The 18,177-nt window shown below is 42.4% G+C and overlaps 2 protein-coding genes across 8 annotated transcripts in view; one reads left to right on the forward strand and one right to left on the reverse strand.

The window, feature by feature from the left end:
• Window positions 1-12,375, forward strand: part of ZFYVE21 (zinc finger FYVE-type containing 21) — a 26,798-nt gene extending 14,423 nt beyond the window's left edge. The window contains exons 4-8 of one of the 2 annotated variants that reach the window (XM_019550789.1): window positions 1,158-1,233; window positions 3,049-3,140; window positions 3,864-3,917; window positions 9,532-9,674; window positions 11,599-12,375. In XM_019550789.1, the coding sequence (XP_019406334.1) occupies window positions 1,158-1,233; window positions 3,049-3,140; window positions 3,864-3,917; window positions 9,532-9,674; window positions 11,599-11,634 (401 nt within the window). In that variant the 3' untranslated portion in view covers window positions 11,635-12,375. The remainder of the gene's footprint in view (window positions 1-1,157; window positions 1,234-3,048; window positions 3,141-3,863; window positions 3,918-9,531; window positions 9,675-11,598) is intronic. The other variant, XM_019550790.1, reaches the window with a different exon arrangement.
• A 621-nt stretch (window positions 12,376-12,996) lies between these two features.
• Window positions 12,997-18,177, reverse strand: part of PPP1R13B (protein phosphatase 1 regulatory subunit 13B) — a 115,604-nt gene continuing 110,423 nt past the window's right edge. For all 6 annotated transcript variants that reach the window (XM_019550785.1, XM_019550783.1, XM_019550782.1 and 3 more), the window contains 3 exons: window positions 16,936-17,102; window positions 15,844-16,043; window positions 12,997-14,510 (listed from right to left, as the gene is read on the reverse strand). In XM_019550785.1, coding sequence (XP_019406330.1) covers window positions 14,469-14,510; window positions 15,844-16,043; window positions 16,936-17,102 — 409 coding nt within the window. In that variant the 3' untranslated portion in view covers window positions 12,997-14,468. The remainder of the gene's footprint in view (window positions 14,511-15,843; window positions 16,044-16,935; window positions 17,103-18,177) is intronic.

The following is an 18,177-nucleotide window of genomic DNA, read 5'->3' on the forward strand; positions in this document are numbered from 1 at the left end:
CCAGCTGCCAGGGATATGGCATTCACGAACTCAGCGCGTTATTTGCAGATTTCACCATTCATGGGGGATACAAGGACGTATCCCTCACAAATGGTGAGGGTCTCCTGTATTTTGTTTTTAAGACTCTAATTCTTAAGTTTTTTAAATATCCTGTGACCCGTATTCAGCATCCTTTAGGGATACAGTTGGCATGTATGAGATGATTTTAAACATTTTATAATGGATAAGCAAAAACACCCCCAGTCAGACTGATCATTGCACATGTCTTATCTCTATAAAAGATAGATTACTACTTGGTCAGAGGGTCTCTAACAAACCACAACGCAATATCCTTATGGAATCAGAAAAACGCTGCCTACCTACAGTCATACAGGAATTGTATGTAAAAGTATAAGTGCTAATTTATTTTATATGTTCTAACAGAGCAGGACAGTTGGATTTTTTGAATGGAATATTTCACTTGCAGATGTTTAATTCTGACAAAGTTCAATTGAGCTACTCCTGATTAGTGTAACTAAGAACTTACCCAAGGTCAAACGAATGTTTGTTTGACTGTGAAAACTGATATGAGCATAGAGGTGAAAGCAAAGAGAGTGACAACAGTGTAGAGATGAAGGCCAGGGGACAGAATAACACCAGTGTGGAGGTTTGACTTGTTCAGGATGACATTGGTTGATTGCCAAGTGAGGGAGAACCAGGTTCCCAAACAGGAAGGGAAAACCCTTTCTGCGCTTTCTTCTGTAACAGGTCATAAAAGTCCTTGCCTGCCGCTGACTTCTTTTTATGCAAAATTTGAACTGAAGTTTAAGAGAATACCATGGTTGTTACAGTGGCAAGACACTGTTCATTACTTGTTATTTTACTAATTCTAAATGATTTGTCAAGAAAAATCTTTTTTTCTTGAAGGTACATTCTGTATGAGTTGCTGTCACATTATTAATCACAATTTAAAACACAACTTCCTAGACTACCTTTCTATGGTCCTCTGTGTTCTGGAGATGTTAAGCTAAAAGTACGTAGTTCCAGCCATTCCCTTATTCCAAATCCACTCAACTCAATCCTTGAGCTATATAGGATCAGGAGGTGCAAAAGTTTTATGATAAAGTTTTTGATACTCTAATGTTTGCTTCCTAAATTCTTTAATTGCATATTTCAAGGTGCTACTTTCTTTGTAACTCGGGGAACATCAGAAAAGTCTGAGATGATGGTTTGTCGTCTTTCCAACAACCAGAGGTAAGAAGTATGCATGGAAATTGCGTTTGAAAATTTTACTTAGTTTTTCACTAACCAGACTAAAAATACCTTCATATAGTTAGAATATTATTACTGGTTATTCATGATAAGCTGCTACTATCTTTTACTGGGCTGGGTTGGGTTGAATTTGTCAGTGCTACAGGTCAGTATTGTTGCATAAAGAGACATCTTTTTGCCCTTGGTCTCTACAGAAGGCATTCCCACTGGTTTACATGCTCTAACGTATTTCCAGAATCAGCAAGTTGTGCATGGGTAGGCAGACAGTAAGCCTGTATGGACTTATCCTTCAATATGCTGCATCATTAAGAAGTATCTTTTTAAAAGAAAACAGCTATAATGAAAACCTACTGATCACAGCAAAATTGTATGCTGAGTGCATTGATTGGTGACGGGATGTTGTGGAGTTTGACCTGTAGGTCACTAGTCTGTCACTACCTCCCAGACAAGTTCAGACTGCCCTTATTGACCACTTATTTTTGTCTCTCTCACATACACAGGCACATGTGCATGTGTGCACGCGCACACACACTGCTCTTTGTACAGACGACAAAACTATATATGTTTATTTACATAGTGGTACCCCCGAAATGTCTGTGCACACACAAAGAAAAAATAAATTCTTGATTTTTTTTAACCTACAAAGACTTGCAAAAGCTAGAAGGGTTGGATAAAGAGGTACAGTATCCATCCAAACCCCTTGGGGTGAAAACATCTTGGAGTTGTTGTAGTAAAAGAGACCTGTAGGTGTGGACTAGCAGTCTCGTAACGAAGTTGAAGGGCTGAATTTTAGGGATTTGGGGAAAGAAAAGACTGGACTTTAGGTTGGATCTGTTTGAGGGAGTGGCACCTGATCCAAAGGCTCTGGATTGAGATGGCATAATGCCTGGATATGTAGCAAGGGGCCTTTTCCTTCCAAGAGTAATGGGAGTAGGTGGGAGCTGAAGCTGCTGAGGGATGTTTGAGGATGTGATCGTGTACATTTTTTTGACCCTTTATCTAAAGTCTGAACACCACTCTGCTTTGCCTTCTGCTCACAGCCTCCTCAACCCTTCTCTGTCCAGCTGCCTGCCAGTCCATCTCATGGACCCTAAGTGCCCTCCCTTCCATACTTATTTCCTCCAATAGGTCAATGCCCGGCCTTCTTCTGAGTTTAGGATTCATGACCCCTGGGAAACACATTCCCAAGGTGCTCCTGCATACCAAGGAGTGAGAGCTGCCCTCTGCTGTTTCTTGCGACAAACTGCCTGTTATCTGTGTCTCTTTATTATTAAATAAAAATATTTTTAGGGCAGGACCATTTTTCTGCTCTGTTTTATATAGTGCCTGTAAGGTACTACTGGGGATGCAAAAACCCCAACAGTACTGGGACCTAGAAGAAGGCACTGTAGGAAAAAAAACATTGACAAACTTGTTTCAAGAGTTAGGCATAACACTACATTCCCTGCAGCACTGAAGCACATCCCTGGGATTTGGATGGTTATGAGGTATTGTGAAACTCCTGTCCATATTCCCTCTTGAGGTTGATCTGGAGGAATTTTTGCAAGGGCCAAATAGCAATTTGGCACTAAGCTTTCACTTTGCTTTTGCTGAAGAATTGTATTTTTAAAATTGTTTTGAAGTGCTCCCCCCCAACTTGTGTTGAGGAATATGCAGTAATTAATCCTGATTAGGTTTTAAAGTGCATAAACTATCAGGGGTGCTATTGGTAACATACTTTTCTTGATTCAAACTTGGTTTTTGTAGACTGGAAAACCAACAGGTTTGAAAGAAGCATTGTTTTCTTCTGTTGTGTAGATATCTATTTCTGGATGGAGACAGCCATTATGAAATTGAAATTGCACAGATTTCAACTGTCCAGATACTTACAGAGGGATTTACTCCTGGAGGTAAATCTTGCAATGAATACAAACTAAACGCTGCAAGTTAGGAATTAAACCTTTTACTAAACACCTTCTGTAGTACTGGCAAGTTGGGTACCAGTTCTTGGTGTTGAAATGCAGCTGTGGGTTTGCTTTCAGTCGGAGCTACCAGCTATGAAGAGGTTATGGTGCAAGCTCTTTGTAGAAGAAAAAGGAGGTGTGCAATTATTCGGTTGTTGCATGTAACATGCTGAGTGTTTAAATACAGATCAGGACTAACTAGCTTAACAGATAAGCAAGATGTTACTCTCATCTGAATGGTGTGTGTAGTTATTAGGTCCCTCAGGTTGGGTTTTGATCTTCATTTTCACAGTAGTTGTAACCAAGTGAAATTGGAAAACGAGTGAATGTGGGTGACCACTGTTTATGAACGTTTTGCAAAATTGGACAAGAGCAAGCAAGTAAAGACTTCCGTAAGATTGCATCAAGGAATTGAGTCCAGTATTGAAATACAAGATGACAAGTAGGAACAGGAATTTCAGTGACTGTTGTCAATTTTGTCACATGCTACTTGGCTTTTCACTGCAAATGTCAGATCTCTGGAACATTTATTTGGATGTTAACTTAGTCCAAGGAACTAACTTCTGTATTCAGATCAGCTGAATATGTGGCTAATTAATGCTCCTCTGGTTTCTTTGTTCACTTCTCTTCTAATTCTCTTCTCCTTGCTTGCCTGCCTCCTTGATGTAGAAAAAGATATTCATACTTACACCAGCCTTCTGGAGAGCCAACACATTACTGAAGGTCAGCAAAATCTTTGTGAGCATAACTCGCCTAAGTGTGCTGTTGTGACCCCTCTTCAGTGCTGCTTTCTTTCTCCCTGCCTTACCTTATATAGAGGGGTGTTGCAACATTTAAATATCAATTGCCTGATGATCAATTTAAACTGTTTTGCATGATATTGGAAAGGAGAGAAACACATATATTATCTCCATGTTTTGTTGGGCTGCCTGGATAATATTTTGATTATCAAGGAGAGAATGAATACACTCCAGCCTCAATCAAGGTACCCTTAAATTTTGCAGGCCTGTATGGCCAGGCACCTGGCAGATAGGCAGCAATAACTACTATAGTGCCTGCTGTGCAGGTGAGTGAGCTGTGGGTCACTTGTTTGGGTTACTTTCAGCTCCTGGTGAAGTGGGGAGAGGAATTAGGGGAAAGAAAAGGGAATAAGTGAAAAAGGGCAGATGAAAGGAATACCTGAGGGGTGGAAAGAAAAAAGGGAAAGTACTTGGATCTTAGACTCTGGAGGAAGGCCTGGTTGGTAGGTGATCTGGCAGCATGGGCAGGCTTATCTTTGGTAGCTTGGGTAACAATGTCACTGGCATGGGATTAAGCGATACACAAAGTCTGCCAGAGCCCTCACTTAGGCATACTGGATAAGTGCATAACTTGCTGAATTAAATTTCACAAGCCAGGTCCAGTTTATCTTTTCTTTTTTTCCTGCCTCTTGCTTACATTTTAACATTATCTGCATATTTGTTAAGTATGTTATTAACAGCTTAAGTGCATAGCATCTTTTGGCTCCTGTCTCTGTTTTGTTATGTAACTGTACCCTGTTTAATTGCATAATTGTTGCTAGAAAGAGTGAAGAGGAAGGAGCTGTCAAGGGTGATACTAAGAGCCTTAAAAAATAACAGGAACTAGAGTTTTGGGACTGCTACTCTTACAGCACTGACAGCGGTTGTGATGATGACTATGTCCTTAAAGAGCATGGTTTACATGAAATTCATATAAATACTAGGCCTGTGTGAAGTGGCTAGTATTCGTTTCGGATTCAGATTCAGCCGATTTCAGGGGACAGTGATTTGATTTGGTGATTCGAATCACTGTCCGAATTTGATTTGGCCGACTCTGATTCAGAGATTAAGCTGCTACTGAATCTCCGAATCGGCCAGGCCCATCCCCTGCCCCTATCCCAGCCCAGCAATGGCTGCCCCAATTCCCAGCACTTGGGGGTGGGGGGAGGCCCTGGCTCAGCTGGTGCTGCCAGGTGGGGGGGCTCTGCACAAGACCCCCCAACTCCCCCACCTTGCTCCCCCAGCCCCCCCACAGGTACCTCGCCTGGGACAGCTTCGGGCCTTCAAGAAACGCCCCCCCAGAACTCACTGCTTCTGCCGGGTGGGCAGCCGATTCCCGCTGCCCCCCTGCCACATGGGGGGCTTTGCACGAGCCCCGAGGCCACTGCAGGAGCAGTGATTCCCAGGGCTTTTCTCGGCTTCTTTTTTCTTAAAGGGCCGGAGCTAGCCCAGGGGAGGCGCCCATGGGGGGAACGAGGGCAGAGCCCCCCATGGGCTTGTGGCAGAGCTCCCCATGCCCCATGGGGCAGTGGGGATTGCTCCCCTGTCTGGCAGCACCTGGTGAGCACCAGGGTTTTTTGTTTTTAAGTACTGGGAGCTGGGGTGGGCAGGGCAACCAGTGGGGGGGGAGCAGACAGGGGTCAGGGGCCTGAGGGAGTCGGGGGGGGCTGGCAGGGGTCCCCCCATGGTTCCCTCTCCCAGCTCCCCCCCGTTGCCCCTAGTACTTACCAGTTCAGAGTCAGTTGGAGGTCTCTGCTGCAGCCACCAGGGACTGTCTGAATCATCAAAGCTCCCTGAATCTTTTCCAAAGATCTAGAGGGTTTTGAGTTGATTCAGACTATTACATTGGTCCCCTGCTTCGATTCAGATTTGGAAACTCAGTCACTGAATTGGGCTGAATCTCCTCTGAATCGAATCACCACCTGAAGCTTCACACAGCCTGAATAAATACATGCCCTTTCATCAGTCCTGAAAGGTATGCATTGAAAGCAAGTGTTCCGGATTCCAGGTAGCCTGTAAAGTCCATCCTGCTATATTTTCATTGCTTGCTGTTACCTGAGCTTTTTTGCTACATTTAAAGCTGGCTTGGATACACCTATGCTGGGGCAAGTGCAACTCTTTGCAGTGTTCATGTATGCTGGAAATCTTTCGTTCCTTGGAGGGAGGAACTAAGCATTGGTGGGACCTGTTCTAGAGTCTGATGCATCACTAACAGCTACAAAAAATACCCAGAATGAAACATGCCAGATAGTAGGCCTGTGCAAAGTAGCTAGTGTTCGATTTGGATTTGGCCGATTTGGGGACGGTGATTCGATCTGGTGACTCGAGTCACTGTCCTGAATTGATTCGGCTGAATGTGATTTGGAGATTTGGCCACCGCAGAATCTCCAAACTGGCCCCATCCCCGCCTGCTCTCAATGGCTGCCCTGCTCATTCTCCCAGCTCCCAGCTTTTTAAAAAAAATCCCCCACTCACCAACTGCTGCCAGGCAGGGGAAGCGATCCCTGCTGCCCCTGATTGCCCCACACTGCATGGGGGGCTCTGCCACGAGTCCCCCACTCACTCTCCCAGCCCCATGGCTGCCCCAGCTCCTGGCTCTTAAAAAAAAAAAAAAAAAAAATACATAAAAATAAAGCTCCGACTGACCAGCTGCTGCCTGGCAGGGGGGGATCCCCACTGCCCTGCACTGCACAGGGGGCTCTGCCACAAGCCTGCAGAAGCCCTGAGGCTGCTGCAGCATCTGGTGAGTGTGGGGCTCTTTTTTTTAAAGAGCCAGGGGCTGGGGCCAGGTGGGGCAGCTGTGGGGAGGGTGGGGCAGGAGGCACTGGTGGGGGGAGCTGGTGGAGCAGGCAGGGGATGGGGCCTGGCAGGGGTCCCTCTATGATCCCCTCCCCTGCCCCTTACTTACTAGCTCAGAGTCCAGGTCCAGCTCCCTGTGGCAGCCAGTAGGGACTGCCCAAATCTCCAAAGCTCTCCAAATCTTTTCCGGATCTATTCGGAGAACTTCAAATTGATTTGGACCTTTTAATTGGTCTCCTGATTCAAGTCGGATTCAGAGGTTTGGCCACTGAATCGGGCCACATCTCCTCCGAATCAAATCATCACCTGAAGCTTTGTACAGCCCTACCAGATAGTAAAATGGATACTGCAGACAAACTGAAACGGATTTAGTATTATTTTGGAACCAGAGAGCAAGCTGATAATGCATAGTTTCATTGTACATCTGTGCTTTATACACAGCAATGATGGGGCCAATTTCTAGACCAACGTAGTAGTCAAACATCAGGTTAAAACCGAGTACTGGTTGGAAATAGTTTTGTGCTGTAAGTAAACTGACAATCATTGGGCACATCTACACGTTCGTTAATGTGCTTTTGCTAATGCACATTCAATTTAGTACCTCTATTGTGAGGTACTAGAAAAAGGCACATTGGCCTATTTTAATGCCTGCTAGCGAAAGCATACCTTTTTTTTTTTGTGTGATGCTTTCATGTACATTGAAATAGGTGAATGTGCATTAAAGTGCACATGTAAACACCCCCCAGTGGGCATTTATAGACATGCTTGAGGAGGGGCACTTTAATTAAGAGTAGCTCTGAGAGCTGCTTTAAATAAAGCCCTGGAGCATCACTTGCATCAGCGTCCCCACGCTGAAAAATGGTGGTGGGGACATTTTAACTAAAGCACCCCTGCCTACATGTTTCAGCACATAGATGCTGATGCACGTGATGCTGGAGACTGCTGGAGCACAGTAACTACCAGGAATCTGCATTTTCCGTTTCCCATGGGGAAAAAACCACGGATTTTCCCTTTTAACTGAAAAATACACAGATTTCTCATTTTAATGGAGAAGCACATGGATTTTGCAGTTCTGCAATGAGCTCTCTGCAGGCTGACAGAGTTCCAGCCTGCAAGGGGCTGGGGAGCAGGAGGAGGGCAGTCAGGCAGGGGGCACTGTGTGCATGTATAGATGCACATGGCCACCGGGAGACCTGGATAACAGTTCCTGGAGGTAAGAGCAGGGTTGGGGGTTGAGGCCCCCATAGGGAGGGAGGGAGTTGGGCAGGGCTGGGGCTGCTGCCCAGCTGGATGGTGCATGGAGCTTGGGGCCCAGTGCTGGGATGTGCCGCTACAGGGCCTGGCCAGGGAGCAGGATGCAGCTGCAGGCTGCTTGTCTGGGAGGCAGGAGGTGGGGCTGGCTCCCCACCACTGTGTACACTCCCAGCAGGACATTGGAGGGCACATGCACCCCAGATCTGTGCGTTGGGTGGGTGCAGACTTGGGGCTACCCACCTTGCTGCCCTTCTGCTGGGGACTCAGTGGCCCAGTGGGCAGGACATGGTGCAGTGGGGCTGGGCAGAGAAGCTCCTTGCTGCTGCAAGCTCTGTGCTGCCCTGGCAAAGTACCCTCTGCCTGCCTGGCAGCAGTGGGGGTAGCGGTGTGGAGCTGTGCCCCTTGCTGGTGCGGGGCAGGCAGGGGGTACCTTGCCAGGGTGGCCTGGAGCTTTCCCACCCTGCCCACTGGGCCGCAGAGGCCTTGTGGGAGGGGAGCGCTGAGCCCACAGTGGGCAGCCAATACCCACCCTTTCCCCACGGGCTCCGCTCTGCCGCAGCAGGCGCTACTTTCTGTGGGTGGCAGCTGGGGTTTGGGTGCTGCTGCAGGGGGCAAAGGGCTGTGAACCCAGGTCACTGGCCCTGTAGCCCTGGCAGCTGGGGCCCCCTCCAGCAGGGTTGAGGCAAGAGGGGTTGTGAGTGGAGGTGAGGGGTAGCAGCAGGGCTGTAGCTGGAAAGTGAGGGCCCTGAACCTATGTCCTAATGAGCAAAGGGAGCTCTGATTTTCCATGATAACCCAAAATCAAATACCAGAATTTATGTGTATTTAGAATGTATTTTATTATAGTGACTGAGGCACTGGTAAGCTTCCAAATTGCTTTAAAATTGTAAATATATCAATAAAACATTGTGTTCAGTTGAAACCTATATATATAGCAGTGTTTCATTTTAATCACAGATTTTGGGTGGTTTATCAGAGAATCTGCAATTTTTAAACAATTACCAGGGATCCTGGTTTTCTACCAAGCTCTAGCAGTGATGAGAAGTAGTAATGTTCTTTGTTTGCAAACTGTACAATACTGTGTGCAGTGAATTACCAGGATGTCACTTAATATCTCTGCCCATTTAAAAAAAAGTTAAGCCAGAAAGTGGTTCTTTTGGTCCATGTAATAAAGCAACTTTAGCTGAGAACGTACATGTGTGCTGCTTCAGCACAGCACGCTGGAGTGTGGTGTTTGTTTTAAACTTGCTAAGCCTGTAAGTCCTGGGATCCAGCAGTAAGTCCCTGAATGAGTGACAAATTCTGATCTGTGCTTTTGTGGTGGTTGTTTTCAATGTGCAAGTGCATCAGATAGTAATGCTTTGAATGAAGGTATTATATTTAAATTGTTTTAGGAATGAGTTACCTGGTTGTTATGGAGAGAACATCTGTTAGCTGGTTTGACACCTGGTTCTCCTATTCCTTGTTTTAAGTCTGTATTTCTTCGGGGGGGTGTTTTCCCTCAGGAGGCAATACTCGTGCCACAGGTATGATTCTACAGTATAAGGCTCCAGGGTCAGAGGAGCTTATACAGCTGAAGTTTACTGCCACTGAAGACTTCAACTCTAATAAGAAGCTCTCAGCAGCCTGGCTAGCAGCTATGCATAAGGTGTGTAAGAAGACATGGAGAGAGTCAAAGTGAACACATTTGCCTTTCCAAATAAATGGAAAACAAGGCTAACAAACACTTGCACTACTGTTTCAAATACTGTAATTTTTTATATCGTCTCAGCTGTGAAAGCCAAAGGAACTCCCAAAATGTTCATTTTGCAAAAAGCTATAACATAAACATAGCTTTTGCAAATACCTAAAGGATTTTGGAGGCGATTTAACAGACATGAAGCTGAGCAATCTAATTTTTATAAAATATATGCTAAAATTCTGTATTAGTTTTTATCTCATTTCAGTTAAGTCACAAACAGTGTTCCAGAGGATACGCTATCGGACTGGCCTATAAACAGGGACCTACTTAAAATCACAGTTTTGTGGAGTACGTGAAAATGGGGAAAGACTGTGTTATGGCTGGGAAATCTGGCATTGGCTGTGACTTCCCACAAAATCAACTGGAAAAAAAGCAGTTGCGAGACTGGTGGAGGGTCGTTTCATAATCAGTGGCAAGGGGCAGGACAAACAGCAGTAGTAAAGTATACTGAGTAAAGCTGCCCTCTGCCAATCAGCAGTGACAGGCGGGGCTGCCATGCCCATCCACCAATCAGTGTTGAGAGGTGGGGCTGCCACAAAATCAGCCTTTGTTTTGCCATGACTTGGGTAGGTCTTTACCTATTAAAGAAAACCTGCCTTTTCAAACGTAGGAGAGATTGTGCTGCCTTTTATGGTCTGGGCCAGAATCTCATCCCTGTTTCAACAACTCTCCAAATCTGAATCCACGCTGCAGATAATATCCCATCTATTGGAGTTACTTTGAGCTTAGCATTGCCTTTGCATCTGACATATTAAAGATGCTTAAAATGCCTATTATAAGAGAATACTCCTGTAATGAATTGTGTAAAGTGGCAGTTGGGTTCCTCTATCAGAAGGGAAAAAGGGGTACAGAGCAGATGGAAGCGAGCTGATGTTGGATGAGTGTTTGAGCCCTGTGCAGCTTAGTTTAATATTCATAATTACTTTTTTTTTTTATTTTACTCTTTGGAAGGTAAGTCCCATCTTTAACCAAGGGTCTGAGGAAAGACTGCAGGCTTGTAGCTTTTTTAAGCTGTTGTTTTGTATACTTGTTTGTTTTAATGTTTGTTTTTTTCTGTGGAGACAAGTTTTTTCCCCATGAAAAATAAACTGGCCAGAAACCCAGGACAGAGTGAACTGGCCTTAATTAAGAAAGCTGGGTGAGGGACCTGCTCACAAGGGATCTCGGTGAATAATGTATTAACTACTTAACATTCAGCTTGACAGCGTTCCTAGGCAGAGGACCAGTTGTAGAGAACATCAGAAAGAAAGGCCAAAGGCCAGTGTCAGCAACTGAACTGTTGACTGGGATGCTGAAATGTGTCATGGTCAGCTGGCATCACCGCTTATGGGGGGGACACATAGTTAAAGCACTTTGCACTTTAAAAGGGGTCTCCCAGCAGCTGTTTCTTTTCTGTGCTAGTGCCAAGGCTGAAGTACTGGAAGAAAAAATGCCTGAAGGAAAACAAGGTGCATGTCTGCATGAGATACAAGCAACTTTTAGATTGCTATTACCTAGGCAACATCACTAAATCTTTTCTCCCCAAAGGAAATTACATAAGTCACCTGGCACTTCTGTCACAGCAAACTGTTCTAAAGATAACTAAAATCCTGTATGCAGAAATTAACTCCTAAAGAACATTAATTAAAAAAAAGTGATCCTGTAAAAGCTGATGCTGCCAAGTTAGAACTACATTCAATGTTTCTCCAGTAGATGTTTATTCAGAGCTGAGAAAAGTGGCCAGGATTTAAAAACTGTCTGCTTGTTTTGTTGGGGAGAGTTTCAGTTAATGTTTTGGGTACTGGAGTGGCAAACAGCACCCTCTAACAATGTGTTGGTTTTGTAATCCTAGGCAGCAAAACTTCTTTATGAATCCCGGGACCAATAACAGCAGCAAGTTGCTTGAGATTTAGAAGAGACCAGCTCTAAGAAAAGCCCGCTGCTTGCTTATGCTAATTACATGTGACACATGGTAATACTCGGTATTATTGACCCCTCTTGTACTCCAGGTGTGGTTCATTATGTAAGTACTGGCAAATGCAATGTGAGTATTTGAACCATAAGTATTCACTTATCTAGTGTGCAATATGTATACAATTAATGCTTTAAAACAGCCTCACCTTCTACGACTTTGTATATTTTGTTAAATCTTTGGCACTTAGCCACTTACTATGAAAGTATGATGTGCACTACAGCTAAATGTACAGCACAACTTTTTGTAGCACCAATTATGTATATTGTATGTGTTTGCCACAAACAGCAAACAAATTTGTATATCTCTTCTACAGAGAATAGCTTTGGGGTATAGATCTCAGGTTTTTCCCTCTTATCCAAATGTTTAAGATCCATGTACAATGAAATCTGCCTTAGATCACATTTTATAGAAATCATTTTTTGGGTTCTCACTTTTTTAAAGTTTTACCAAATACCACAAATTGGGCTGTCTGAACATGATCTTAGAACCACCCTTCTCTAGAAAAGTAAGCTTCCAGAGTGATTTTGAAATTTTATATTTTACTTGTGGTAACTCTTGCTTTTGCTAATCCAATTGTAACTAATGTTATTTGGACATTGTATACAGTTTGAAATGTACAAAAATGGAATAAATGAATTCATACTTACTCAAAAGTAAAACTTAAGATGGCTTTTCTTTTTTACACCATGCTGAATTGACTGTTAAACTTTTTAACCAGTGAAGACATTGATACCAGCTTCAAGTGTTCCAGCAGTAGTAGTAATAAAAATTGAAGGCTCCTTACTGTCCTAAAACATACTCTGCTCCTCTTGTCTCAACTGTACATTGTTTTCATGTCGATGAGACTAGAAAATATTTTCACCTGTTACAGTGATGCTTCAGAGGTGGATTGAACTGTAGAAAAGCCCGATACTGCCCAATACTGGACCTCAATACCACTTAAGTGTATGGAGTCTTTTAAAATCTTCCTGCTTCAGGTATAGGAAATAAGTGTTGTGAGTGAGTGATTATGAACTGTTGGGTATTAAAGTATGTCTGCAGTGCACTAAAGGTGGAATTGCAAACTCAGGTTCTTACTCTGTTAAAAACAGTGAAGACAAAAGCAACTTGAGTCAGCAGCTAAAGCTAAAAAAACTCCAGGCTTTTCAAAGGCTTGAATTCTTTCAGTTACATTACGCGACTACTTTTTGCAGTGTAGATATAAGCCTCAGCCTGTCTTAATAGTTGGAGAAAAACCACCTTGTCCGTGATTACGCAAACACGTAAACGCAGCCATGCCTTAGCAGTACTTTATTATGCACATTTTACATGTTCTTCCAAATTTAGTGCATCATGGGTCTTGAAATTGTCACATTCATGTAGCAAATTCTTTAACAATAATACCCTTTCACTTTTCATCACCACAATATATACAATTTATGCTAAACTGTGGTAGAAGCATGTTACAGCACTGCATAAATGGATATATAAATTATACACAAGACGTATATTAAGATTTAAAGCAAAGTGGCCTACAGCTTTAATGGGAGAAAAAATTGCAAGAAACATGGCTACAGATTATTATGGAAAATCCAAAATATACTTTTGGTATATAAAACCCATGTACATTTAAAACTCCAGGGAAGTGCTTTTTGCTTGAAACTACAATATTGTGACATAGGTTATTGCATAACTCACCCTAGGTGCGGGGCTGCCAAGAACCATAGGAACTGTCCTCATCGATACAGACTTATCACTTTTCAAATCCTACTGTAAACTTGGTTACTTTTTCCTCTCCTTGACCTTATACCTAAACACAATCAACTCTCTCCACTTCTATTCGGTCCTTCGAAGTCTTCCTACCATAACTAAGGCAGACTTTAAGTTAAATCAGACTCTTACCCTTCTTAACTATTGCACTTTCATCCACGCAGACATACAAATCCCTTTAACTGCAAGTTTAGTTCTTTTTTTGTGCGTGTCCAGAATAGACACATTCATGTGGTTAGTAGGGGAAATGTTTTAATTAGTAGAGGTAAATTGGTGCTACAAGATGAAAAAAAAATCAAGAAAATAAATACTAAGTGAACTACTTACTGTAGGGGTTCCAAGAAGGTGTACAAATACTGCTGATCTTCCTTCTATCTTGCCACTAAATGCAAACAATACCTTGAAGCTAAGATATCTGAAGTTTAGTTTTGGGATGTCTAAATTAGAATGTAAGTATTATTTAAGCAGACTTGTATTTAAATCCTAGTCTCCATAAAGCTTTGGTGACTATTCACTTAGCTTATTTTCCATCCTGGCACTCAAGGAGTTAAATCAGTAATGAGTAAACTCAACTTTCACTGGTGTCAAACAAAAACAATATCTAAAATCTTGACACATGGGACAGTTACTGTGGGATTGGAACACAGAGAACAGCACATCTGCATTTTGCAAATGACACTTCTGAACACTTCGACAGAGTTCCAGCCACAGAACCTTCAACAACTGGGACTTGTGGTTTTGGTTTTTAGACTGTAGTTGGCAAAATACTGTAGGCTGTGTAGGTCGCTCTCCTTGTTAGTAGTGGATCACATGGAATAATTATTTACAAACTACAGATTTTAAAACCATGAATGCTGTCCACTAACAAGAGAAAGCACCATTAAAAACAAAGATTATAGCTTTATTTCTCAGGTGAAATACAATTTAAAAGTGGTTCCAGTGTATGTTTTAAGTTTCCAGTTACCAGAAAGATGTATTAGACTGCCACATGACTGAGTTCAAGCCAGGGTTCGCTGCCTAGGCTTGATTCGTGGGTATAACTGTAAAAAAAACCAAAATCAAAATTAAGTCTCTTGTTACTATGAAGCTAATACATTAGCTTAATTAGAGCAAATTTTGATTACAAAAGTCAATTGTATACCAAAAGGTGTTTCAGGGGCAAGGTAGTCTCCTAAATGCCTGATTGTTGTTGTTGTTGTAACATATTGGATAGGTAGTGATATTCAAAAAGACATTAGGTGAAATATTCAGGGAAGAGTTGGCAATGGGAAGCCTCAGCAAACAACAGATCTGCCATTCTAAAAATCAGGCTACTGGCCTTTCAAGACTGGAATCCTGCCCACAGTGATCAAGACTTCCTTTCAAAGAAGGTACAATCAACCAAGAATTACAGAATCTGCCAGAAGGTGGCTATTCCCTAGGGACAAAAATCTATTTCTCCTTCTATCTAATAATCAGATGCTATCATCTAGATGTCTCTATATAATCCTAAATTGATGGTCTCCTGTGGTATCAAGTCGCAAAGGTTAATTAACTGGTAAGATTATACAGTTTACAAGTGCATCGTTCAGGCTTTTTATCTGAAGCATGTCAAAGCGTGGAGAGTACAATTCCCGTACTGAGTGCTTTCTAGGCACTGAAAAAGGAAGTCTCTTTCCAACCTCAAATGAAAGATTTTTAATTAGACAAAGGGACAGGAGGGGTAGATAATAGTGTCTAACAAACTCTAAAAGATGCATCCATCTTTGCATCATGTCTTTTATCTAAACAAGGCTAGTGGTTTTTGTTTTTTTTAAATCTTCTAAAGCAGGATCCAGAAAGTGGCCAGAAGTGGCTTCCCACCATTTTGTACCAGAATGCTGACATTCCTTGCTGCATCATTCTGCTACGTGACTGTCTAGCTTGTGGCCAGGCAAACACAACACATTTCCCAAAGTGCTTACAGGACTAATCCATACCACAGGCTTGAGAAACTGTTCTTAATCTGCTTTTAGAACAGTCCTGCACCTATCAGGTTTTACTAGGGGAGCCAATATGTTCCCCTTTAAACAATGTAGGGAAGATTTCACCTTTTCATACCCTTGTGTTAAAGATTAAAAATATAATCTAAAATAATTGTCTTTGAGTTTTCCGTTTTGGTTTGTGTACTGAATTTATACTCCCTACTTTTTGTCTGTCTTTTCCCACAGCAATAGTGTTACAGAGAAAATGCATGCAGACCCTTAAAAAGGCGGGGGGAGGGGGCAGGGAAGGATTGCTGCTTTTTGTCACTGCAACTATTGCACCTAGACATTTCACAGATGGATCCTCCAGGGTCTAGTCTCCCATTTCAGCAGTAAAGGGAAAAGGAGGAAGAAACCTGAAGGCACTTACCCCCAGAAGATTTTTAGGCACGTAGCCTTCTTTATCATTGAGGCGAGCCCACCACCATTCCGTTTCATTGTCATCCTTGCGTCTCAGAATAGTAATGGCATCACCCTCGTGGAATGACAACTCATCGTTATTCTGGGCTTCATAATCCCAGAGTGCATATACTACTCCTTTATTCATGACTCCCAATTTCTCTTGTACACCTGTTTCCAAGAGGTAAAAGGTAAATAAAAACATTATGGGTGGTGAAACAACCTGCATTTGGGATCTGGGGGCTCTCTTCAATGTAGCACATCTGTAAACTTTCATTTTGCCCACAACAGCTCTTAAACTGCATTCATGCTGCTGTCTCGACTTGCCATTTTAAAATTGTTTCAGTAATATATTTTGATCATAACACCACATATGATGGGTAATTTGTTGGAACATCTTGAGAATATGATTTTTTCTTGTTTTGATTATATGAGAGAGAAATGCTAACGGCTTTAATTTAGTCAAAGTAAGGATGAAAGCGTGTCATACTTGTCTTACAAGCACACTGAAGCAAAGTTGTTTCCAAAATCTGTCAGTCTTTCAGCAACATCTAGGTATTGTGGGTTATTGCTTCTCGGCCTCCTGAAGGCTCAGATCAAGTCACATTGCCTAGAGGTCCCTACAGGTTATCTGCTGTAAAGCAATTCAGTGTGCAAAACAGGTAGGGCTACTCATAACTCAAGTATGGATTTTAAGCCACTCGTGGGCTGCTACAAATCTGTAATTTAGGATAGCTTGATAAGAACTACATACTAAATGTAACAACTCCCCTCTACCAGCCAAACCCTTACCATCTTGGAAACGTTCCCTTGAAATGACAGAAAAGAATTGTAAGAAACTCAAGCAAAGGAAGAGAATGAGATGAGCAATGCCACAGCCAACAGAGTAGGCTAGCACCAGCATTTTGAACGAACCAGAAGGGCAACGATAATGTCAAGAGAACACTGCTGTAGTTGGCATGGGACAGGACTTGGTAAATGGGCTAGAAAGGAAAGGGCTAAATATTAGGGAACATGAAAGGAGTGTATAGGAATTAATAAATGTACACATTTCACAACATACCGTACAAGAACTGAGAACACTGAATATAACCTTCCTCCATCTCTTCACACTTGTCTGCAGCAGTTTCTATATCGCTTATAGTTGAAGCAAAAATTGCTGCCCCAGATTCCACCAGTAGTTTACAGAGGTGAACACTATTGCAAGAAGCTGCGCAATGCAAAGGTGTCCTGAAACCAAACAAAACACGAAGGCATCAAAAAAAGCCAAAAATTCTACAACTGCAGATAGGGATCAGTCACCCTCTCGAAGTTACATTTATGGAGCATTACAGTATCTTACAAGTCATATTACAGACATTCTGTGCCTAAGTCAAATAACCTGGCGTGAAATCCAGACCCCATGAAGTCAAAAAGGGGGGAAATAGAAATGGTAGAAGTGACAATTTGCAAGGCTGTTGGATGTAAAGGGCAGAGAGCTGTGTTTGCTGCTGAGTTGGAAGACAAAGAAAGGGAAAGAAACAGGTCAGTATGGGAAGCTCTCTAGCCCTCAGACATTACAAAATTATTAGATAATGATGGGCTTAGATATTAAGGATCAGCTTAAACCAGAGATGTGGGGCAGAAAATTTTCTAGTGCTTTATTTTTCTGTGGGAAATTTTCCATTTCTAAAAATTGTTTCATAAAACTCATTAATGAATGGATACCAAGACATGTTAGGCAAGCTTGGCAGTTTCAAAGTTGTCATTAATGTTTTTCAGGTGATTATCCCTAGGAAGTGTATGAGAGAGTACACGTGTATTACTGATTTGTAAACAGGACAGTAAATACACTCACAGAATAATCCAAACCAAAAAGCAAGTTATGAATTCACCTAATGAGCTGTGCAGGTCAAATCAAAACCAAAGCACAGCGTATCATGTACAGTTCTTTGGGTGTGCTAAAATGAGTGTGTCAACAGTTTAATGCCTTTGTTTTTTTTCTTAAATTTAAACAAACAATGTAAAGGAAGTACATGCTATTGTGTATTGGTCTTTACATTTTTACAAGTATTCCAATACCAATAATTAATTTCTACATTAAGCTTTGAATTTATTTGAATATAACATTTAAACCACATTGGGCATGTGCAGATGAGTACGCATGTGCCTCTTGCCCCTCTCAAACCCCTTTGAGATGGGGCAAGAGACATGTGCGGGAATGAAAAAATGTTCCCTGCACTGCAAACTTGCAGTGCGGGGAAAAAATTAGACCCTTGGATATCCAGAGATCTAAAAAAAATGGAGTTTAAAAAAGCGAGGCAAG

The sequence above is a fragment of the Crocodylus porosus genome, unplaced genomic scaffold (genome assembly GCF_001723895.1).
Source record: "Crocodylus porosus isolate Cpor-Errol unplaced genomic scaffold, CroPor_comp1, whole genome shotgun sequence".
NCBI classification, from domain to species: Eukaryota; Metazoa; Chordata; order Crocodylia; family Crocodylidae; genus Crocodylus; species Crocodylus porosus.